Raw genomic sequence first — 23,635 nt, 5'->3', positions numbered from 1 at the left:
CGAGTGAATCGCTTTTAAGGCGGACCCGAGCCCCAGGAAGATCCTCTGTATGTCCTTGAAGCAGGACTGACCATGCCTGACCCACCTCAACAGAGTGCTGGACCCCAGAAGCAAGGAAGTCTGAAGTGGTATCTGAGAACCGCAGTGTTGCTATTTGCTGTCAGACGCAAGGAGCTGAAATGCCGAAGTGCCACTGAATTGAAGTTTGCCCTTTGCTGTCACTGATCGTCCCGTTGTGTTGCAGGAGTCCCCAGATGTCCCTACAACTTAGTCACAGGAACAAAAGGATCTGCAGAGCCACACAGGAACTGAAGCTGGCTAGAAAAATTTCTTCTAACCAAAGGTACTGTACAGTCTTAAGAACTTACCTCTTGTTGCCTTACTTGTTCTTGGTTGAGACCTGTCTTGGTTGCTCCTGTAGAGTTGCTCGCATCTTCTACCCCTACATTGAGTCTTCTTTTTCTACAAAGACTTCTAAAACATTGTGCAAGACTTTTACTTCTGAGAAGTGCTTCAGCTCACCTAGACATTTGCCCAATTGACATTGGCTGGCCTGGCTCCCTAAATGACTCTTCTCTCCTCTGATTGTGTGTTGGTGCCTTCCTTCCAGGAAAGGGTTAACTTAATTTGCATTGAGGGGGGTTTAAAAGTACTTACCTGCTTAAGAATATTTGTGTGATCTCTTGTTTTATTCTAAAACCTCTTTACTTTGACACTCATCTCAGTATTGATCTAAATGTACCATTGATACATTAATGTCCAGTGTCCTAGCTATTTAAGTCACCTGAAGGTGTAGGAAGTGTCGGTGTGCCATCCCAAATGGGTACTTGCTGATTTAGAGAAACTAAGAGTGTGTATTTTGGAGGGTATTTGTTACTATTACATTGCCCCTTCTGAAGAAGGCTTATTCAAACTGACTGTTAAATTAATTGTTTAATCAAGAAACCTTGAGTGTAAGTGTTTATTTGGATACTTGTCACTGTGAATCTCTGTGTAACCACCCTACTGCTCACATTGGCCCCTCTTGAGATCAGCCTGGCTGCTCAGCGACACTACCAACCTGTACAGTACAGACTTATACCAAAGGTTGGGTTCTTATTGCCAGGAGGTCAAGGTTGTAGTGCACTCAAAGGGTACTGCACCAAATCTTGGTTAACGGGGAGAAAGCAGCAAAATGGTAAACTTTCCAAACAAACTTGTTGGGCATTAGACGAGATATAATTGTTTGAATAAGCACAAATTAAGGATTTGTGGGCTACAATGCCCAAGACAAGCTTTCAACCCGAGCCTATGGTGATAAAGGACATGAATGAATATGCTCGCTTAAATCGGGATGCTAATGAAATATTTAAATTGTATTAACATTCTATTTTGCCAGTGTTACTTTCATGAAATATTTTTGACTGTGGAAATGGGATGACCTGTCTCAAAATCTGGCAACTGCTTAATATGGGAGAAATTACTTTGTTCTGCAGGTTTGGTGGACGAACAACAGAAAGTCCGTACAATCAGTGCGTTGGCTATTGCTGCCTTGGCTGAAGCAGCTACTCCATACGGCATTGAATCCTTTGACTCTGTTCTGAAACCTCTGTGGAAGGGTATCCGCCAGCACAGAGGGAAGGTATGTATAGAAAATATGTAAATCTTGATTGCTTTCATAAACCTTTAAATATATTAAAAGCAACACCACATGTTTCTTTTCTACAGGGTCTTGCAGCTTTCCTGAAGGCTATTGGTTACCTTATTCCTTTAATGGATGCCGAGTATGCAAACTACTATACCAGGGAAGTGATGCTTATATTGATAAGAGAATTCCAGAGTCCAGATGAAGAAATGAAGAAAATCGTGTTAAAGGCAAGTTCCCTCACTGCTGCTGTAGTTTTCATTAGTGTGGTGCTGCTAATACCATTTTCAGTGAGAGCCACGGCAGGCTATTTGGTAGTCAATAGAAATTCTGCTTTAAAGTTGGCTATACATGTAGATTTGCACTTCTCGTTTTCTTCAAACTAGATTATAGAAAGAGAATGAATGAATGCATGCACGTTGCTTAACCCTTTAACTACCCTTGGGACATAATATATGTTAAAGTTGTTTTTACTGCGCACTGTTGCCACCTGCATGGCCCCATGGTGCTCTCTGCGCATCTGCAGAACGAAGAGGGCAGGGCTGGAGAGTTAAGTTAGTAGGACGGAGCAGGAGAAAAGCGCAAGAGATCTGTCATCTACTGTTGACATCTTCAGTTTGGTTTAAACCGTTCGCTGAGAGTAGTCGTGTTTCTCAGTTGGTAGCCGCCATGTGCTGTTGGACGAGGGAATCTGTGGTTTGCTTCGTTGTCGTTGTGCTGTAGTAAAGTGCATGCGGTTTGTTGTGCTGTATAGATATGGTTGTGTTGGTACAGAGTTTGAGAGATGAGTGTAGAAGTGAGTTTGTTTAAGTAGGGTTGGTCACTGACTGTATCCTAGCCTACCTCCTCTGTTTTGACCGCGCGCGGCACATATCCCTTCCCCTGTCAAACTCTAGCGTTCTACTCTTACCACTTCTATGTTGTGTTGAGCTGTGGTTCCTCATCAGTGCTATTCAGTGGCGGCACCCTCTCCACCCCTGTGCTCTGACCAATTGTCAGCCCCATCCCTTTTCCCCTAGCCCACTTCATTGTGCAGGATGTGTTAGGCAAGATTTTATGCAGTGCCCTGTGGGAGACTGCACCAGCCTTGTCCTCTTGGCAATAGTTAACCCAACCTTTGTTATAAGCAAGTGACTGAGCAGCCAGGCTCATCTCAAGAGGGGTCACTGTGAGCTTGTTGGGGAAAATTGCCAGAAATGTGCTAATTCCCTCTTGGAGACCCCCAGCTCTTTTTGATGGACTTTAGGACTTTTCATTTCTAACCTGGAGAGAGAGAGAGACCCTTTTCCCACTCTCTGCTGTATTTCATTTTTCTGTGATTTGGACTGTTTCCTTTTACTTTGGAGTCTGACAATCTCCATAAGCATTATCTTTACATTGACACACAGCACCTTCAGTGCACTGGCACAGGGAAGTCTTCCAGATTTCCCCTATGTTTAAATATCTTCTCTTGGATAAACTGTTTTCCAAGAGCAGGGAAGTGAAATTGACTTTACTTGCATTTTGTAACTTTTTAGACCCAGCACACATCCTACAATAGTGTGCTGGGGGGTTAATTAGTATCTATCCTCTTTGTCTAGTGTGTCATGTAACATCTGTGTTACCCTTTCTACAATTAATGGCTGGTGGCAGTGGTTTACTTTTTCCTACCAGTGTGGTTCTACTGCGGGCTGCAATTGCAGCTGCAGTAAAGCACTCATAGGTGCCCATTTTATGAAAATGGGCCGGTCTTCTATTCGCCATTTCTTGTTGGAAAGGTCCTTCTTGAGATTTACTCTGCGTGCCAAACCAGGTTTGGTCCCTTTGTTTGTTTTGTCTTTGGCGGGATTCACGAGTGAAACCTGCCTCTGGCTCCAGTATGTCTGGCAGGGGCAGGAAGTGAGGGAGGTGCCTGAAACTCCCTTTGCTTAATCCCCTTGGTTACAGGAATGCACCCAAAGGTGATTGACCGGCTGGCTGTCTGGCAAGACAGCCACCCTGCTGTGTGATTGACAGCTAGGCTGGAATAAATGGGAGAAACCTGCATAAAAGGCGAGGCTTTTTGGCTTGGAAGGCAGTCGACCACTGGACGAAGGAGTCCGATGAAGAATTTGGAAGAGACGCCTGCTGCAACTTCCCTTCTACCTTAGAGACTCCCCAGCTCTTTTGCTGGACTTTAGGACTTTTAATTTTTATCTTTGAGAGAGTGAGACCTTTTTCCCCACTCATGTATTTTCCTTTGATTTGAACCCAGTGTTTCTTTTGGTTTTAGAGTCTGACAAACTCCATAGGCATCTTATTGTATTGTGACACACAGCACCCTCAGGGCAGTGTCACAGAGAAGTCCTTTGGATTTTTACTAAGGTGTAAATGTTAAAGGTATTGGTACCGCGCACCATCACCAACGGAGTTGGTCCCCAGGTGCACTGGCGGATCTGTAAATAAGAAGGTGGGATGGGTTAGTAAGGTGAAGAGGGAGTAGGATAATGAGGAGTGGTGTTCTGTTGGCAGCTTCAACTCTATACACCGGGTGCTGAGCTTTGGTGCGAGTATTGAATCAATGTCAGTCCTTGTGTGCTGTTGGTCCGTCTTATGTGGTGTTGAGGTGTGGTGAAGTGCGTGCAGCTTGTTGTGCGAGAGATGGTTGTGTGAGTTTTTGAGTGAGATAAGTATGCAGAAAGTTTGAGCTTTTTGGTTAGTGGGTTATGACATTTTAACCTGCTACAATTTACAATTCCGTCCAAGTGTGGCCCTTGCTAATCTTCAGTCCTATTTAAATGCGGCACAGGCTAATGTTCACAATTCTATCTAAGTGTGGGACAAGCTTACATTCCTTATTCCATCTAGGTGTGGCATTTGCTGGCCTTCATAATTCCATCTATGTGTGGGACATGCTAACATTCGAATTCCATTTAAGTGTGGCACATGTTATGTTATGTTATGTTATTTTGCATTTATATAGCGCCTTATATACCATTGGTATGGTCTGAAGGCGCTGGTAGGTTGAACGCCCTCGGGAACCGAAGTTCGGGTCAGTAGAGAGAGAAGAGCGAGTCAAAAGTGCGTGTGTGCACCAGGTATGTGTGCAGCTGGTGCGGAATTCAGATGGTAGCTGCTTCTTAGCGGTAGGTGTGGTGGTTGAGAGATCAGCAGTATGTGTTCGCTCTGGCTGGCTTTATCCAGGACGAATGTGGCTGCGTTAGGCCTGAGGAGAACGCCTGGCTGGTGGGTGTGAGACCAGCAGTGTTTACATAGAGTGTTGTGGAGTGAGCGGGAGATGTAGATATGAGAACAGTTATACCGAATGGTGTCATAGTATCTCTGTGTTCTAGTTGAGTGGTGATGTAAGGGAGAGAGTAGGCGTGAGGTGTGTTATGATAAGTACTCTTTCAAAATGTTCACTGCATTCTAAGACATATTATGTATGTCACGCAGTTCCGAGCGGGCAGGTCCGTTCTATTCATTTTGTTCATTTCAGGCGTTCGGGATTGTACTACACATTCATGCTTGCTTGACTTATTCTTCTCCAGTGTGCCTCACGTATGCTCTCATGTGTTCCAGAAGTGTGCACTCCTGTCTTTCTTGTGCGTGCATTCCAGTCTACCCAGCGTAGTTTTAGGGGAAGAGCCAGGTTTTCAGTACTTTGCGGAAGGCCGTTAAGTCTTCAGTTAGGCGGATGTGGGGTGGGAGCGAGTTCCATAGGGTTGGGGCTAGCGTTGAGAATGATGATCCGCCTAACCTGGTTGAGTTTGTCTTAGGGATTACTAGGAGGCCGGCTGAGCTTGATCTTAGGGTGCGAGTGGGGTGATAAGGTATTAGCTTGTCTTGAAGATATTGCGGTCCGGTTTTATGTAGTGCTCGATGGGAGAGGCATAAGGTTTTGAAAGCTACCCTACGGGCTACTGGAAGCCAGTGCAATGTCTTAAGGGCTGGGGATACGTGGTCTCTTGGACCGAGCGCGAGTAGCATTTTGGCTGCCGCGTTTTGTGCTCTTTGGAGTTTGTTTAGTTGGTAGGCATGAATTCCGAGGTATAGGGAGTTACCGTAGTCCAGTCTTGATATGACAATTGATTGGACCGCGGAGACTCTGTTGGGGAATGAGAGATATGGAAGGATGCGCCTAAGATTTTTGAGGTGGTAGTGGCAGGATTTTGAGACATTGTTGACTTGGCGCGAGAGTGTTAGGTCGGAGTCTAGGGTGCATCCAAGATTTTTCACTGTGTTGGAGGGTGTCGGTGAGTTGCCCATGGCGGGAGGCCAGGGTATTGGGTGCGGAAGAAGATCTAGATTGCCGCAAATCATGATTTCTGTTTTGGAGGGGGTTTAGTAGGAGGTGGCTTTGGGTCATCCAGAGTTCTATGTTAAGGAGGCAGGATGCCAGGTCGGGTCGGGAGTCGGGTTTCGAGTTCAGGATTTTTAGAATTAGTTGAGTGTCGTCGGCGTAGTTGTAACACAGGATGTTGTGTGCACGAATTATTGGTGGGAGGGTGATCAGGTAAAGATTGAACAGGAGGGCGGATAGACATGCTCCCTGAGGGACTCCCGTGTCAACAGGTCGGGGTTGTGAGGTAAAGCTGGAGAGTGTCGTTATTTGGTGCCTGTCTTTGAGGAATGAAGCTATCCATTTAAGGGCGGTTCCGCGGATTCCTATGGAGTGGAGTCGGTCTAGGAGGATTGAGTGATTGATCGTGTCAAAGGCGGCCGATAGGTCGAGGAGGATTAGTGCGGCGCATCCGGCGGAGTCTGCTGTCATTTTAAGGTCATCCCAGATCGAGGTTAGGGTGGTTTCAGTTCCGTGGCGTGATCTGAAACCTGATTGGGCTGGGTCTAGGAGGTTGTTGGTTTCGACAAAGGAGTTTAGTTGGGAGTAGGCGGTTCGGTCAATGAGTTTGGCAAGGAACCTAGTGTTTGAGATTGGGCGGTAGTTTTTGGGCTCGAGTGGATCGAGCAATGGTTTTTTAATTAGAGGTTTGACGTGTACCGTTTTGAATGCGTCGGGGAAAGTACCGGAGGAGAGGGAGGAATTTATGATAGATCTTGCGTATTCTCCTGCGCAGGTTGAGGCAAAGATTTCTTTAAGGGTTGTGGCTGGGCAGGGGTCCAGTGGTGAACCAGAAGGTTTGTGGGCAGATAGCAGTTTGAGAAACTGTTCTGGCGATATTGGACTAAAGGATTCAAACGTTGGTTGCGTGGATGTTACGGTTGCAGGGCTGGGCGGTATGCGCGGAGGATTGCTCGGTGGCTGAAGTTGAGCCATCTTGGTGTTTAGAGTTTTTGTTCTTTCGATAGCCGTGTTGTGAAAGTGGAGGGAGAGTGAGTCGCACAGCGATTGTGTGGCGGTTGGGCTGGTTGTATTGCAAGCAGGGTTGGTGAATTCTGAGATGATTTTGTGGAGTTCTTTGCTTGGGTTTTTGCAGTTTAGGATTCGGGTGTTGTAGTGGGCTTTTTTTGCTTTCCGGATTTCGGACTTATATTGATAGAGGTGACGGGCCAAGGTGGTCCTGTTTTCGTGGGTTTTCTCTTTCTGCCATTTGCGTTCTAGGCATTTGTAAAGTCGTTTAGTGGTCTTCAGCTCGGGAGTGAACCATCTGGGGAAAGGGGCGCAGCGGGTTGATGGTTTGCATGGGGGGGTGAGTCGCAAAAGAGGTGCGTTGAGCCATGAGTCAAAGGCCTCAGGGGTTAAATTGTTGTCGGGAAGGCAGGTCGGTGGTGGAGATTGGAGGAGTGCCTCGGCTAAGTCCGGGGTGATCGTTAATTTTTTCCAGCATTTGCGTAAGATTGGAGGTTCGGGTGCAAGTACGGGAATGGGGTCAGGTGAGTGGATGGTGAACGAGAGAATGAAGTGATCTGACCAGATGATTGGGGTTGGGGGCTTTAAATGAATCAGGGTGTTGGAGCTAAAGATGGCATCGAGGGTGTGTCCTTTGTAATGAGTAGGACCGTTTATGTGGGGTTGGAGATTAATTGCATCTAAACCGTCAACCAGGGAGTGTGTCATAGGGTTGGTGGGGATGTCGAGCCATATGTTGAAGTCACCAAGGAGGGTGAGGTTGGAGTGGTTTAGTTGCATGGTGGCGATTGAGTCGCAAAGGTTGTTTGCGAATTGTCTATCGTAACCAGGGGGCCTGTAGATTATTAAGAAACTGTGAGAGAGCGATGGGGAGAGGGAAAGTTTAACGAGGAGAGATTCGCAGGAAGGGATGGAGGGTTGGTTGTCGATGATCGAGGCGCGGAAGAGAGATTTGAAGACGAATGCTACCCCGCCTCCTCTGGATGGACGGTTCAGTGGGATGAGGGAGTAGTCAGGGGGAAAGGCTTCACTAGCGATTGGGTTGAAGTCATTGGAGAACCAAGTTTCGGTTATGAAAACTAGGTCTGGTTTGACAGATGTGAGGAGGTCATAGATGCAGTGTCTGTTTTTTGCTACGGAACGGGCGTTAAAAAGGATACAGTTCACATCGGCAGGCAATTTAGGTGTGGGTGCTGGACCGGGGTGTGGCGGTGGCGGAGAGGGCTGAGGAGGGGGGTTAAAGTCGGTGATGCTAGAAGGGAATAGTGGGCGGGCTGAAAACTTGGCAGGTTCCTGGCGGGGCTGAGTGACTTGGTGTGATAAGATGATTGGATTTGGGTTGGGTGATTTGGGGAAGGGGTGTGGGCGGGGGGTTAGGTGTCGACAGGTCGGGGTTCGAGGTGAGGCTCGAGGTGAGGAGTGCTGAATGATTGAGGGGGACCAGGCGCGTTTCCTCTTTAGTTTCTTTGCTGCGACAGGTGTGTGGGAGAGGGTAGGGGGTTCAGAGGGGGAGAGGGAGGCAGCTTCGGTTCGTGCTAGGGCTCGGCGCGCAGTTTTTAGGGAGGGGAAAGAGTGCTGTCTGGGGGGGAAGGTGGCAGGGGTATAAGGGCAGGGCGGTGGGTGGGTGATTTCCGGGTGGGGTGTGATAGGTCTGATGGAGAGGGGAGCGGGTGTGGGCCATGCTGGCGGGTCGGGGGTGGAGTTCAGGGGATGAGTGGTTTTAGGGTGAGTGTTTCGCCATCATGCTCCTCTGGCTTGGTGTTTGGACAGGGGAGTGGCTGCTTGTGTGGAGGGGGGTGGGGTGGTACGGGAGGGAGGGGTTGGGAGGGGAGGTAGATCGGAGAGTGGGGGTGGTCCCCTGCGGTCGTTTCTGGCGGGCTCAGGTGGAGTGGGTGCGCTCATGATTGGTGCTTCTAAATGTAGCTGGGAACACTTCTAGGTGCAGTTGGGAGTACTTCTAAAGTCGGCTTTTTCAGAGAGGCTATTGGGCGCAACTTGTAAATGCAATTGGAATTTAGATGCAATTTAGAATACTTCTAAAATCAATTTTGTCAGAGAGGGCGCAACTTTCTTAGAGATGCTATTGGGCGCAACTTCAAGATGCAGTTTGGAACACTTCTAGAATCAAACTTTTCTCAGAGAGGCTATTGGTCACAACCTCTAAATGCACTTGGGTACACTTCTTGACGCAATTGGGAACAGTTCTAAAGTCAGCTTTCCTCGGAGAGGCTATTGGGCGTAACTTCTAAGTGTAGTTTAGAGGTTCTAGGTGCAGTTGAGAAACACTTCTAACTTCCAAAACTTTTCAGGAGAGGCTAATGTGCGCAACTTCTGAATGCAATTGGGAACAGTTCTAAAACAACTTTTCTCCGAGAGGCCTTTGGACGCAGCTTCTAAATGCCATTGGGAACTCTTCTATAATCAAATTTTTCTCAGAGAGGCTGTTGGGCGCAACCTATAAGGTCCAGTTGGGAACACTTCTTTAATCAAATTTTCTTAGAGATGCTGTTGGGCGCAACTTCAAATGCAATTGGGAATACTTCTAAGATCAACTTTGTCAGAGAGGCTATTGGGTGCAACTTCAATTGCAATTGGGAACACTTCTAAAATCAACTGTCAGGGAGGGCGCAACTTTCTTAGGGATGCTATTGGGCGCAACTTCAAATGCAATTGGGAACACTTCTAAAATCAACTTTGTCAGAGAGGGCGCAACTTTTCTTAGAGATGCTGTTGGGCGCAACTTCAAAATGCAGTTTGGAGCACTTCTAGAATCAACTTTCTCAGAGCGGCTATTGGGAGCAACTTCAAATGCAATTGGGGACGCTTCTAAAATCAACTTTTCTCAGAGAGACTAATTGGGCGCAACTTCTAAGTGCAGCTGGGGACACTTCTAAAATCAACTTTGTCAGAGAGGCTATTGGGCGCAACTTCAAATGCAATTGGGGACGCTTCTAAAATCAACTTTTCTCAGAGAGACTAATTGGGCGCATCTTCTAAGTGCATTTGGGGACACTTCTAAGATCAACTTTTTCAGAGAGGCTATTGGGTGCAAGGTCTAAAATCAACTTTCTCAGAGAGGCTATTGGGTGCAACGTCAGATGCAATTGGGGACACTTCTAGAATCAACTTTCTCAGAGAGGCTATTGGGCGCAACTTCAAATGCAATTGGGAACACTTCTAAAATCAACTGTCAGAGAGGGCGCAGCTTTCTTAGGGATGCTATTGGGCGCAACTTCAAATGCAATTGGGAACACTTCTAAAATCAACTTTGTCAGAGAGGGCGCAACTTTTCTTAGAGATGCTGTTGGGCGCAACTTCAAAATGCAGTTTGGAGCACTTCTAGAATCAACTTTCTCAGAGCGGCTATTGGGAGCAACTTCAAATGCAATTGGGGACGCTTCTAAAATCAACTTTTCTCAGAGAGACTAATTGGGCGCAACTTCTGAGTGCAGTTGGGGACACTTCTAAAATCAACTTTGTCAGAGGCTATTGGGGGCAACTTCAAATGCAATTGGGGACGCTTCTAAAATCAACTTTTCTCAGAGAGGCTAATTGGGCGCAACTTCTAAGTGCAGTTGGGAACACTTCTAAAATCAACTGTCAGAGAGGGCGCAACTTTCTTAGAGATGCTGTTGGGCGCAACTTCAAATGCAATTGGGGACACTTCTAGAATCAACTTTCTTAGAGAGGCTATTGGGTGCAACTTCAAATGCAATTGGGAACACTTCTAAAATCAACTTTTTCAGAGAGGCTATTGGGTGCAACGTCTAAAATCAACTTTCTCAGAGAGGCTATTGGGTGCAACTTCAAATGCAATTGGGGACACTTCTAAAATCAACTTTTCAGAGAGGCTATTGGGTGCGACGTCTAAAATCAACTTTTTCAGAGAGGCTATTGGGTGCAACGTCTAAAATCAACTTTTCAGAGAGGCTATTGGGTGCAACGTCTAAAATCAACTTTCTCAGAGAGGCTATTGGGTGCAACTTCAAATGCAATTGGGAACACTTCTAAAATCAACTTTCTCAGAGAGGCTATTGGGTGCAACGTCAGATGCAATTGGGGACACTTCTAGAATCAACTTTCTCAGAGAGGCTATTGGGTGCAACTTCAAATGCAATTGGGAACACTTCTAAAATCAACTTTCTCAGAGAGGCTATTGGGCGCAACTTCAAATGCGACTTGCAATGAGCGGCTAAATGGGGACACACCAGAAAAGTAGTAGATTGAGTGGTAGGGTAGTATGGCGAGAAATAGTTGTTTCTGTCTCCGCCCTTGCCACACTTACTTGTTGGTGTCTTCTTGCTTCTCCTGCGGATACCTGCAGATACGCCTTGGAGCCGTCACTGTAGGAGCCGTCCTTTGCCTTGGGTCCTTAGCCGAGGGGCTGCCGGGCAGAGGGCTGCCCAGGAGGGACTGTGAATGAGTGCTCGATCTTCAGTGGGGACCAATCAGGGCGCAGGGGAGGGTCGGGAGGCGGGATTGAGAGGCTCCAGGAAGCGGGAGGGAACGAGGGTTGCGGGGTGGAAATCGGGGCCTGGGGCTGGAAAATGGGGTTTTCAGTGCGGATGCACTTGCGTTCCCAAATGCTCAGGCACAAATGGGGGGAGAAACTCACCGCAGCAGCACAAAGGGGCCACGGATGTTGTGGCCGTGTGTTCTTTCCCAAGGAGGGACCGGGGGCCAATCAGGGCGCAGGGGAGGGTCGGGAGGCGGGATTGAGAGGCTCCAGGAAGCGGGAGGGAACGAGGGTTGCGGGGTGGAAATCGGGGCCTGGGGCTGGAAAATGGGGTTTTCAGTGCGGATGCACTTGCGTTCCCAAATGCTCAGGCACAAATGGGGGGAGAAACTCACCGCAGCAGCACAAAGGGGCCACGGATGTTGTGGCCGTGTGTTCTTTCCCAAGGAGGGACCGGGGGCCAATCAGGGCGCAGGGGAGGGTCGGGAGGCGGGATTGAGAGGCTCCAGGAAGCGGGAGGGAACGAGGGTTGCGGGGTGGAAATCGGGGCCTGGGGCTGGAAAATGGGGTTTTCAGTGCGGATGCACTTGCGTTCCCAAATGCTCAGGCACAAATGGGGGGAGAAACTCACCGCAGCAGCACAAAGGGGCCACGGATGTTGTGGCCGTGTGTTCTTTCCCAAGGAGGGACCGGGGGCCAATCAGGGCGCAGGGGAGGGTCGGGAGGCGGGATTGAGAGGCTCCAGGAAGCGGGAGGGAACGAGGGTTGCGGGGTGGAAATCGGGGCCTGGGGCTGGAAAATGGGGTTTTCAGTGCGGATGACACATGACACATACACAGTCCTATCTAGATGCAACGCAGGCTAATGTTCACAATTTTAAGTGTTGCATATGCTAACATTGTCCCGGGAGGATAGCTCAGCGGCGACGTGCCTGCCCCGGAAGCAAGACGACACAAAGCAACACAGGCTTGCACCCTCCTGGACCATTCGTTTGCCTGCTACAGTGCTGAAGCTCCAAATTTCGAATAGACTAGAGAAGCCCAGAGACAACTACTTCTCCCCTTGGGTTCGTGGGACCAGCTGACCCCAAGACGAACTTGACTGGGACTCCTCTCCCTGCTGGTTGTACTTTGCTGCTACTGGAACCGAATGCCAGGGGACAGGAGCGCCTGGATCAAGTGCATCGTTTTTAAGCCAGATCCGAGCTTCGTGAAGATCCTCTGGACTCCTTTTGAAGCAGGACTAGCCAAGCCTGAGCCACCTCAACAGAGTGCTGGACCCCAGAAGCAAGGAAAGTCCACAAGGTGTCCGAAAACCGGGGTGGTGCCATTTGCGAATAGCTGAAATCGCAAAGTGCCGCTGATCTGTAATGTGCCCATTGCTGTCGCCGACCTTCAAATTGTATTGCGGGAATCCCCAGACGTCCTCCCTCTTGTCTCCACGACTGAGGCCCAGGAACAGGATCTGCAGCACTACAACAGGAACAGAAGCCAGCTGAAACCTTTCTTCAGACTCAAGGTACTGTGTAACTAGGGGTACTTGCCTCTTGTTTTGTGTAGCTTGCTTGCTCTCACTGGAGACTTGCATTGGCTGCCCTTTGCAGAATTGCTTGCATCTTTGCTCTTCACAAGCCTCACAGCTTGTGGCCCAACAGTGAATCTTTTTACAACAAAACTCTCTAACATTGTGCAAGACTTTTGTGCTATCTTCAAGAAGTGCCTCGGCTCCCTAGACTTTGCTCAATTGACATTCTGTCCTGGCTCCCTGGAGACTCTTCTTACCCTCTGACTTTGTGTTCCCCTGTCCCTCCAAAAAGGGGAAAGGGTTTACATATATTTCATTGGGGGATTCTAAAGTGCTTACCTGTTTGAGAAACTTGTTAACCATTGTTTCCCTACCTAACCTTTCCCTTTTTCCATAACTCCAGTATTGCATTTAAGTGTAAAGTGATATATCCATGTCCACAGTGTCCTAGCATTTGAAGTCCTGTGTGTGTGTGACACATCCCAAAAGGGTATCTACTTAATTGAAACTGAAGGAGTGTATTTTATTGTTGCATATTGCTCTTTCCAAAGAAGGCTTAATTTAACTGACGGTTAAATTAATAAATAATTACTTTAATAAACCTTGATTGTAAGTATTATTTGAATACCTGTCGCTGTGAATCTGTTACAGACCTACAGCGCACACCCCTTGAGAGAAGTCTGGCTGCTCAACCTACCAACTAGCTGTTAGGCAAGATTGTATGCAGTACCCTGTGGGAGACTGCACCAGCCTTGTCCTCTTGGCAATAGTTAACCCAACCTTTGGTATAAGCATGTACTACACAAGTTGGTAGTGACTGAGCAGCCACGCTTAACTCAAGAGGGGTCAATGTGAGTTGTAGGGGTCTAACATAGAGATTCACAGTGACAAGTATTCAAATAATACTTTTACTCAAGTTCTTGATTCAACAATTATTTATTAATTTAACAGTCAGTTGAATAAGCCTTCTTTAGAAGAGAGCACAAATATGTAACACAAATATACTTCAAAATACACTGTTTCAATAAATCAGTCGATAGCCATTTGAGATGGCACACACACTTGATACACCCTGAGGTGACTTAAATAACTAGGACACTGTGGACATTGATTTTTCACTGGTACATTAAGAGCAATAGTGGGTTTGGTGTCAAAGGTTTTTAGAGAATAAAACAATGGTTAACACATATTCTTAAGCAAGTAAGTACTTTTGAAATCCGAATGCAAAGTAAATTGACCCTTTCCCAGCTACATAAATTATAGAATGTGACTTTTGTTGAGGGATAGTTAATGCACAAAGTCGGAGGATAGAAGAGTCTCTCAGGGAGCCAGTAAAGCCATTGTTAATTGATAAAAATTCTAATTGAGCTGAAGCACTTCTTGCAGGTAAGTAAAAAGTCATGCACAATGTTTTGAAAGTCTTTGTAGAAAATGAAATCCCTGTAGGGCCACAAGCTGGGAGGCTTGTGAGGGGCAAATCTGCAAGCACTGTCCTATCATGCCTGAAGGAGGCCTAGGTTCGCCATCTCCTGAGGAAAACCGCTTTAGACCAGACCCATCAACACAGTGCCCTTTTTGTTAAATATCCTTGACAAAGACGCATACAATCAAATTCAACTCTTCCTCGAATCTAACAACATCCTAGAGAAGAGGCAATCATCTGGTTTCCGCCCTGGTCATGGGACCGAAACTGGCTTCTAGAACTCAACAACCAGCTAGGGGAAATAATGGATGAAGGAAAGCCAGCGTTTCTCCTCCTTCTTGACTTGTCTGCAGCGTTTGATCTCGTGGACCATGAAACAATCTGCAGACAACTCATCACTTCAACCCAATACTCTTACGTCCGGTCCCCTTTCCCCTTACTGCATGGGCGTCCCTTCCAAGGGACGGGAGACAATCTTTTTCACCAGAAAAAAACACCTTCCCCTTTAAATTTAGAGGCGCTTGGGGGTGCGGCCCTGGGAGCATGCGCTGCCCTGACTCCGCCGCCACACCTCTGTCTCTGTTAGGCAAGATTGTATGCAGTGCCCATAGGGTGCACTACAACAACCCTGACCTACTGGCAGTAGTAAACCAACCTTTGGTATGTCTGTAGTACACAGCTTGGTAGTGTGGACGAGTAGCCAGGCTTATCTCAAGAGGGGTCAATGTGAGCTGTAGGGGAGTTAGAGGTTCACAGCGACAATTATCAAAGCAAACACCTACACACAGGGTTTCTTGATAAAACAATTTATTTACCAGTCAGTGAATGGAAGCCTTCTTCAGAAGGGAGCACTGTAAAAGACCACACAAATCTACTTCAAAATTTAACAATCTCCTAGTTCAGAATCTGTAAATAGCCATTTGGGATGTCATACTGCAGAGCGTGCTAGGGTTTGTTGACATTAATTTCTTACTGTTGGCATTCAGAATTAGTTAAGAGCAAGTAAAAAGGAAATTAATATTGGAGCAAACACGTTACCACAAATATTTCTTAAGCAGGCAAATACTTTCAGATCCCCCAATAAGAGTAATTCAGTTAAAACAGGCTAAGCCAAAGTCAAAAGGCAAGAGTCTAGATAGGCTGAAGCGCTTCTTTGAAGGTGAGTAGAAAAGTCTTTGCATAATGTTTCAGAAGTCTTTGAAGAAAAAGATGAATCAATATAGAAGAAGAATGAGTAGTAGAAGATAAGATGCAAGCAACTCTACAGCAAGAGCTACGTTCTCTTACACTTTGTACAGTACCTTTTTAGAATGAAGAAAATATACAGCAGATGACTCATGTTCCTGTGCCGCTCTGCAGAACTCACTGTTCCTGGGCCTCTGTCGTGGGGACAAGAGGGAGGACGTCAGGACTCCTGCACTGGAACGGTCAAAACTTGGAACCGGTAAACTTCCCTTTCAGTGAATGTTCAGTGTTTCTGCTCCTCATGTCTACTGCAAACAGCAACACTGCAGTTCCTGGCTGTCGAGATGGACTTTCCTTTGTTCTGGGGATCCCACACTCTGTTGAGGGGGCACAGGCTCGGTCAGTCCTGCTTCCTGGGAGTCCGGAGGATCTTCCTGGAGCTCTTGGCCAACTTAAAAGCAATGCACACAAAGGGGTGTTTCTCTCCCTGGCTCTCTTTCTGGCTCTACGGTTTCCAGCAGCAACTCTGTGGAAATTGAACGAGCCGAGATGGCTGTCCAGGTTGCTTACTTTGGAGTTGATTTGTCCCACTGACTCAAGGTGAGAAGTCTTCCTAGCAGGGGCTTCTCTGTCCATGCGAACTTGGTGTTTTGGCACTGCACCAGGGCTTCACTGGGCAAATCAACGGTCCAGGAGTTGCAGCAGGTGTGCTCTTAAAGTTCTTCTTCGCTTCCTTCGTCTAGTGGTCGACTCTGCCTTCCAAGCCAAAAGACTTTTTTACAGTTCTCTCCCATTCATTCCAGCCTAGCTGCCACTCACCCAGCAGGGTGGCTGTCCATGCCGGACAGTCAGCCAGCCAATCACAAGAGTGCATTTGGGTCTCCTAGAAGACTAAGCACAGGGTGTTTCGGGCACCTCCCTCACTTCCTGCCTACTACAGACACCCTGGAGCCAGAGGCGGGCTTCACTCGTGAATCCCGCCAAAGGCAATAATAAAAAAGGGACCAAACCTGGTTATGCGCGCAGAGTAAATCTCAAGAAGGACCTTCCCACAAAGAAATGGTGAAAAAAGACTGGAGCCGTTTCGTCAAAAATGGCAGTGTTTGAGGCTACCGCAGCTGCGAACGCAGTCCGCGGTAAATGCACACCGTGGTAGTAAAAACAAAACCATTGCCACCAGCCATTCAGTGAGGAAAGGGTTGTTTCCTGAGAAGTTGGACAAAAGGCGGTACTAGATAACCTCTCCAGCACCCTATTGTAAGATAGTGTGTGCTGGGTCTAGAAAGTTACAAATATAAGTAAAATCAATTTCACTTTTCTGCTCTGGGAAACAGTAGTTTAATCCAGAGAAGGTATTTAAACCATGGGGAAATCTAAAAGACTTCCCTTTGCCACTGCACTAAAGGTGCTGTGTGCCACAATGTAAAAGATGATGCCTATGGCGTTTGTCAGACTCCACAACCAAAAGAAGCAGAGTTCAGAAATAACATTTAAATACATGAGTGAGTGGGGAAAAAGGGTCTCTCTCTCCATGTTAAAAAAGATCAAGTCCTCATAATCCAGCAAAGTTGCTGGGTGTCTCTGAGGTAGAGGTAATTGGCACATTTCTGTGAATTCTCCCGAACAGTCTCCTTTTCTGTGTCGACGGGAACGTGCCAAATTCACCAGAGCTCCTGGGTTTGGCTTCGGCCATGTAATTCCGCGCGCAAATACTTCTTTTCTTTTTATCTTTCAGGTACTCTGTCCTCTGGCGTTACTCTCCTCCCCAGCGCATTTCTGCATCCTATGTAACCACTAAGCATTTTGTTTCCTCTGTAACTAGCAAGTTTTTCTCTGTAACAGCGCCACGCTGCCGAAAGACTGCTAATAAATGTCTACTTCTACAGTGTTCAGAAGTTGTCCATCCTGCGAGGGGCTCTTCCCTACTGAAGACCCCCACACCCTTTGGCTACGGTGCCTTGGCCCTGACCAGGGCTGGCAAGCTTGTACCGCATGCAACGCGCTTTCCTTGTAGTCTCTGAAGAACAGACTAGCCAGTTGGAGGGAGCTCTTCCACAGATCGCCTCCAGAGGACCTAAAGGACATAGTCTATCATCGTTCCAAGCCCAAGATTGGGCCGCTCCTTTCCAGTGCATCCTGCACGGGAGACTCCTTCCCAAGGATTCGACCGCGCACGAGGGTCTGCCCAGGTCCTGGTACCAGTACACGTACTGAGACTATCAGCTACTGGCTGACAGGCAGAGGGATTGGTAGATCCTCCCTGTGACCGTGCTAAGGGACCGGAAGGTTCTTTTACCGGGTCTTCACCCGAGGGGCCATGCCCTAGTACCGGCACCATGTCAGAGGGGGCGCCTTTACGCAGTTCTACCGGCAGATCCGCTGAGGGCAAAACGCCTACCAGGCCTCGGCCTGAGGAAAAGGGTAGGCCCCATGATCCACACAAGAGTCCTGGATGAGGCAGGGCCCAGTGAGCCGAGCAACACGATGCAGGCAGGTTGGCAAAATGGCCACTGCGCCAGAAAATATTGACATCCTTCCGACATCTGTCCAGGGAAGGCAGGTAGAGGACCGTGTGTCGCGCTGGGACTGGTGTCAACCAGGTATGTGGCCTACAGCTTACCCTTCCTTCATGCAAGGCAGGTTCCCACTGCGTTCATATGGGCAGGGAATGCAATGGCTGCAGCAGCCGCGCTCTACCCTGTCAATATCGCCTACCACTAATCCAGCCTTCGTGGACAGGTTCTTAAAAAAATTCCTCTGGCTCATGAAATCTCCCCATATGGGGCTCGTCCTCGGACGCCATCAGGGACTTTCTCCCTCCAATGTCCCCGGCACTACAGGCCTCCCCCAAACCCCCCCCCCCCCCGGTCCCTGTTCAGCCTCAGCAGCCCGCTCTAGCACCCCAACCGATTGTACAGGCGGTTCCGTACCAGCCTCCACTGCAGCCTCCGGTCTCCGTACCTCAGCCCTCTGCTCCTCCCCCCCTCCCCCCCTCCGGTGTCTGACCTACAGGACCCGCAGGCGGACACAGATGAGGAGGACCCTGACACACCTTCAGCTAAGGCCTTCCACAAACCTCTGGCAGGGCTGGCAGAGTACCTGGCCCTTCCTCAACCTGAGGTCGAGCTACCAGCAGAGGGGGTCCTCGCAGAAGTCCTCATGCTACGTCCCGTTGCCAGAACGGGCATCCCGATGCAGGACGACTTAGTTGCCTTGGCCAAAAAGGGTTGGCTCAAGCCCCACTCAGCCCAGCCGGTAAATAAGCACCTGGATGCCAAGTACAGGCAGATGGAGTGGGATACACTCTTGCTATCGACCCATCTTCAGCCAGATTCCTCGGTGATCGCTGTGGCATCACTGTACTTCAAGCCTCAGTCGTCCTCCGCCTGCGGCACTGCTAGGTAAGGAGGAGAAGATCTTGGAGGCGTACCGGAAGAAGCTGTATTCCAACGCGTCCTTGCACATGCGTCAATCCAACGCGGATGCCATGCTGACAGCCCTCAACCAGAGGCTCTGGCGGGAATTTGCCGATTTCCTCCCAGAGCTCCGGCGCAGAGCCAATCGCGATTCAAGGCGGGATTGGCGGAGGCCAAGATTGTGGCGCATGACATCAAGGCGTACACTGTGGCCCACATTGACACCTCTGGCCGTGCCATATGTCTTGCCACGGATATGAGAATGGCCTGGCTCCGTGCTACAGAATTCAACCCGTATGTCCAGGAACGCATCTTGGATCTTCCGTTCGAAGGGGGTGACCTCTTCCACTACACAACGGACGAGGAGCTGGATAGAAAGTAAAACAGCTCTCAAACAGCCAAGTCTCTATCCATCCTTCCGCGGCTTCCAAGAGCGGAGGTCCATGCAGCCTGACCGTTCCTGTCCCAGCATCGGCGCAAACAACAAAAGGGGGGTGGGGGGGCGGGACAAGGGTTTTTTCCAGTCCCCCTCCACCACAACAGCCTCACGGGGAAAGAAGGCATGACACGTCCCCCCGTGGGTTGGGCTTTTACTCCAGAATTTTCGCCATTCAGAAGAAGAATCAGGCGGGTCTGAGAGTTGTGCTGTACCATTCCACCCTCAACCACTCCCTACTCTACCAAAATTCAAGATGGTTACGCCAGCTTTGTGCAAGGGAGACTGGATGTGCTCCCTGGATCTGAAAGACACGTACTTCCTCGACCCCCAGGGTCTTTACCAGGCTCTTGAATACGGTGGCGGCCCTCCTCAGAGCACAGGGCCTCCATCTACCCATACCTCGACGACTGGCTTGTCAGGGCTTCATCTCAGAAAGCGGTTCACCACTCTTCCCATGCCCTTATGAACATACTGCACGATCTGGGCTTCTCGCTCAATCTCAAGAAGTCGCAACTGCAGCCCACCCATACTGACATTATTGGGCCCCATTTGGGTAACATGTGCTCCGAGAAGGTTTTTCCATCGGAGGACAAGATCTCGGCCATCAAGAGGGCTTCCGCCCACTTCCTCAGCAGAGGGATGACTTCGGCATGGTGGTACCAACATCTTCTGGGTCTATTGGCGGCGGTCCTATTAGCAGTTCCACACACAAGATTGAGGATGAGGAGTTAGATGCACTTCGCGGCCTCATGGAACCAGGAGCAGGGCTCTCAATCGGGATGATCACAAAGTTCCTCCATCTCTCCATCCTGACCTAACATGGTGGTCCAGGGACTGCAACCTACGGACGGGCAAGCCCTTTCGGCTGCCTACTCCGCAGGCCACAGCCACCAGATTCCTCGCTCGAGGGCTGGGGAGCCACCCTGGATGATCTCTCTGTCCACGGCACCTGGACTCGTCTTGAGCAGTAATACCACATCAATTGGCTAGAGCTGAACGCCATCTGGCTAGCGCTCGGGGCATTCCTACAACTTCTCAGGGGCAAGGTTGTCCTCATTCAGACAACTTGACCAGCATGTACTATGTCAACAAGCAGGGAGGCACCAGACTGTGCAGACTGGCAATCAGCATTTGGGAGTGGGCCCTGGAAAACGACATATACATCACGGCAGTCCACCTCCTGCGGGGAATCCAACCTAGAGGCGGACAGGCTCAGCAGGTTGGGAGCAGATAATTACGAGTGACCGCTAAATGACCTCGTCATTCAGGAGATCTTCAACAGGTGGGGGTCATCCCCAGGTGGATCTCTTTGCCACCTGGCACAACAAGAAGTGCCCTCAGTTCGCCTCCTGGCAGGGATAGGGCCCCGGCTCCTTGGGTGACGCACTTCTGCTTCAGTGGAACGGCATGACGGCTTGCGCCTTCCCGCCCACACCGCTGATTCACAGAGTGATTTGCAAGATCAAGGAGTCTCGCGAACTCAACATCATTCTAATAGCTCCATGTTGGCCGGCCAGGCCATGGTTTTCGTAGCTGCAAAGCCTCTCGGAGATGCCTCTGATTCACCTTCCGACTGGCCCAGCACATCTGATGCAGCAGGGGGGCAGGGTCACCCGCCCTGCTCCACAGAAACTGGCCCTGAGCAGGTAACACTGCGGCACCTCAGCCACTCTCAGGCTAATCTGGAAATCATTCAGGGTGCAAGGAGCAAGACTACCAGGGCCCAATATCAAAGTAAATGGACCCGATTCTGCCACTGGGCAGACTCCAAGGAAATTCACCCCCTGGCATGTACGTTGGATGATGTGCTCTCCTTCTCGGCACACCTCACCCACTCCGGTGGGCAGGTGGATACCTGCCGTACCTACCTCACAGCAATCCGGGCTTGCAGGAACTCGGAGGAGGGGATCTTCTCCTCCAATCCTACCGTCAAACATTTGACAGGGCTCGTAAGTCTCTACCTGCACGTCAAGAGGCTGCACCCCGTGTGGGACCTCAAGTTAGTCGACCTGGCGCACAAACCATTTGAGCCAATGGCATCTGCGGACATCAGGCACGTCATCATCAAGACAGCCTTACTAGTCAGCCTTGGCTCGTAGAGTCAGCGAAATCCAGGCGCTGGCCGCCTCAGGACCATACACTACCTTTCACAGGGACAAAGTAGTCCTGCAGAGACATCCAGCTTTTCTGCCCATGGTGCTGTCTGCTTTCCACTTGAACGGGGAAATGGTCCTTCCTATGTTCTTTGCCGATCATAAGGACGAAGCACAGAGAGGGCTGCACTGTTGGGGAGAATTTTCAAAAATGTGCCAATTCCTCCCACCTTAGAGCCCTCCAGCTCTTTTGCTAAACGCTGGGACTTTCAACTTTTGAAATTAATGTGTTTTCTGTGTTTTTCTTTTTGGTTATGGAGTCTAACCAACTCCATAGGCATCATCTTTTACAATTGTCACTAAACACCTTCAGTGCAGTGCCACAGGGAAGTCTTTCAAATTTCCCAAGGTTTAAATACCTTCTCTGGGATCAACTATTGTTTCCCAGAACAGTGGAGTGAAATTGACTTTACTTAGCCCTGTAAATATCTAGACCTAGCACCCCCCATCTTGCAATAGTGCTGGAGGGGTTGCTTAGTATCCCCTATGTCTAGTTACTCATTTAACAGTCAAATGTTGCCCTTTCCTCTCAGAATGTCTGGTGGCAGTGGTTTTACAATGAACTACCATGATTTACCCCGACCGCGAACTGTTTGCATCTCCAGTAACGTTAAATCGCGGGAGCCATGTTTTTCAAGATGACGTCTAAGCCTCCTTTGTTGAAACTGGTCCCGGTCTTATTTTTTGTAATTTCTTTGTGGAAAGGTCCTTCTCGACGTTTTCTCTCCACGGCAGACCAGGTTTGGTTTAGTTTAGTTTAGTTTATTATTTGTATAGCGCCGCCTGGCCCTAGGGCATCCAGGCGCTTGCGATGAATACAACAAGAATAATGAATACAACAAGAATAATGCAGCAGAAATGTACAAATCGATTACATATTTACAAATTTACAGTCTTGGTGCATGCTAGTGCGGTAGGGCTAGGCAGTTTCTTTGGATAGAAGCCAAGTTTTGGTGTTGTGTCTAAATCTGTGAAAGGACGGTTCTGATCTCAGCTCGAGTGGAAGTGAATTCCAAAGTTTGGAGGCAAGCACGGGGAAGCTGGAGCCACCTGCTTTTTGGAGCTTAAATCTTGGGATATTTAAGCAGTGTGTTTGAGCTGATCTGGTAGGGCGCGCTGGGGTGTGGTGCTTGAGGTTGTCGGATAGGTATCTGGGTGCTTGGTTAGCTAGGCATTTGTGTGTGAGTGAGATGGTTTTATATTCAATTCTTTGTGGTATGGATAGCCAATGGCAGGTGCGTCTGGCGTCCGAGATGTGTTCATGTTTGGGTATGTTCAGGGCTGCTCGCAAGGCGTTGTTTTGTATGACTTGTAGTTTGTTGATGTTTTTCTGACTGGTTCCCAAGTATAGCGCATTGCAGTAGTCAACTTTGGAAAGGACTAGCGCTCTGGCTAAGGTGATTCTTTGTTCATTCGCATTTGGTGGGCTTCAGGAGTGAAACCCACCTCTGGCTCCAGTGTGTCTGGGGTAGGCAGGAAGTGTGGGAGGTGCCTGAAACTCCCTCTGCTTAGTCTCCTAGTGGACCCAAATGCACTCTGGTGATTGGCTGGGTGGCTTTCTGGCAAGGACAGCCACCCTGCTCGGTGAGTGGCAGCTAGGCTGGAATGAATGGAATGAATGGGAGATAACTAACTAAAAGGCGAGTTTCTTGGCTTGGAAGGCAGTCAACCACTGGATGAAGCAACCGAAGAAGAGCTTGACGAGGACGGCTGCGGCAACTCCTGGATAGTTGGTTTGCAAGCGTGAATCGCCAAGTTCGAATCGATAGCGAAGCCCTGCAAAGAACGACTTCTCCCTTTAAGTTGGTGGGACCAATCAACTCCCAAGTAAGCCACCTGGACACCCATCTCAGAGCTTGTTGAATTTCCTCAGAGTTGCTGCAGGAAACAGTAGAGCCAGGGAGAGGGACACCAGATTGTGTGCGTTGCTTGTAAACTGGCTTAAAGCTTTTGGAAGATACTCCAGACTCCCACGAAGCAGGACTGACCAAGCCTGACCCCCCCCCCACCCCCATTCAGTTGAGTGTGGGATCTCAGATGTGAGGAAAATCCACCTTCACAGACGGGAACCGCGCTTATTGCTATTTGCTGTACCGCAAGGAGCTGAAATGCGAAACGGCCACTGAAAGTAAAGTTTGCTGGTTGC

At 48.9% G+C, this 23,635-nt stretch overlaps 1 protein-coding gene across 2 annotated transcripts in view; it reads left to right on the top strand.

Annotated features, from left to right (window-relative positions):
• SF3B1 (splicing factor 3b subunit 1) overlaps window positions 1-23,635 on the top strand; it is a 493,451-nt gene that overhangs the window by 241,424 nt on the left and 228,392 nt on the right. For both annotated transcript variants that reach the window (XM_069615730.1, XM_069615731.1), the window contains 2 exons: window positions 1,476-1,621; window positions 1,708-1,854. In XM_069615730.1, coding sequence (XP_069471831.1) covers window positions 1,476-1,621; window positions 1,708-1,854 — 293 coding nt within the window. The remainder of the gene's footprint in view (window positions 1-1,475; window positions 1,622-1,707; window positions 1,855-23,635) is intronic.

This window comes from Ambystoma mexicanum, chromosome 9 (assembly GCF_040938575.1).
Source record: "Ambystoma mexicanum isolate Mex_15411 chromosome 9, UKY_AmexF1_1, whole genome shotgun sequence".
Taxonomy (NCBI): Eukaryota; Metazoa; Chordata; class Amphibia; order Caudata; family Ambystomatidae; genus Ambystoma; species Ambystoma mexicanum.
Note: the sequence above shows the minus strand (reverse complement) of the source record. Positions and strands in the feature narration are given on the sequence as shown.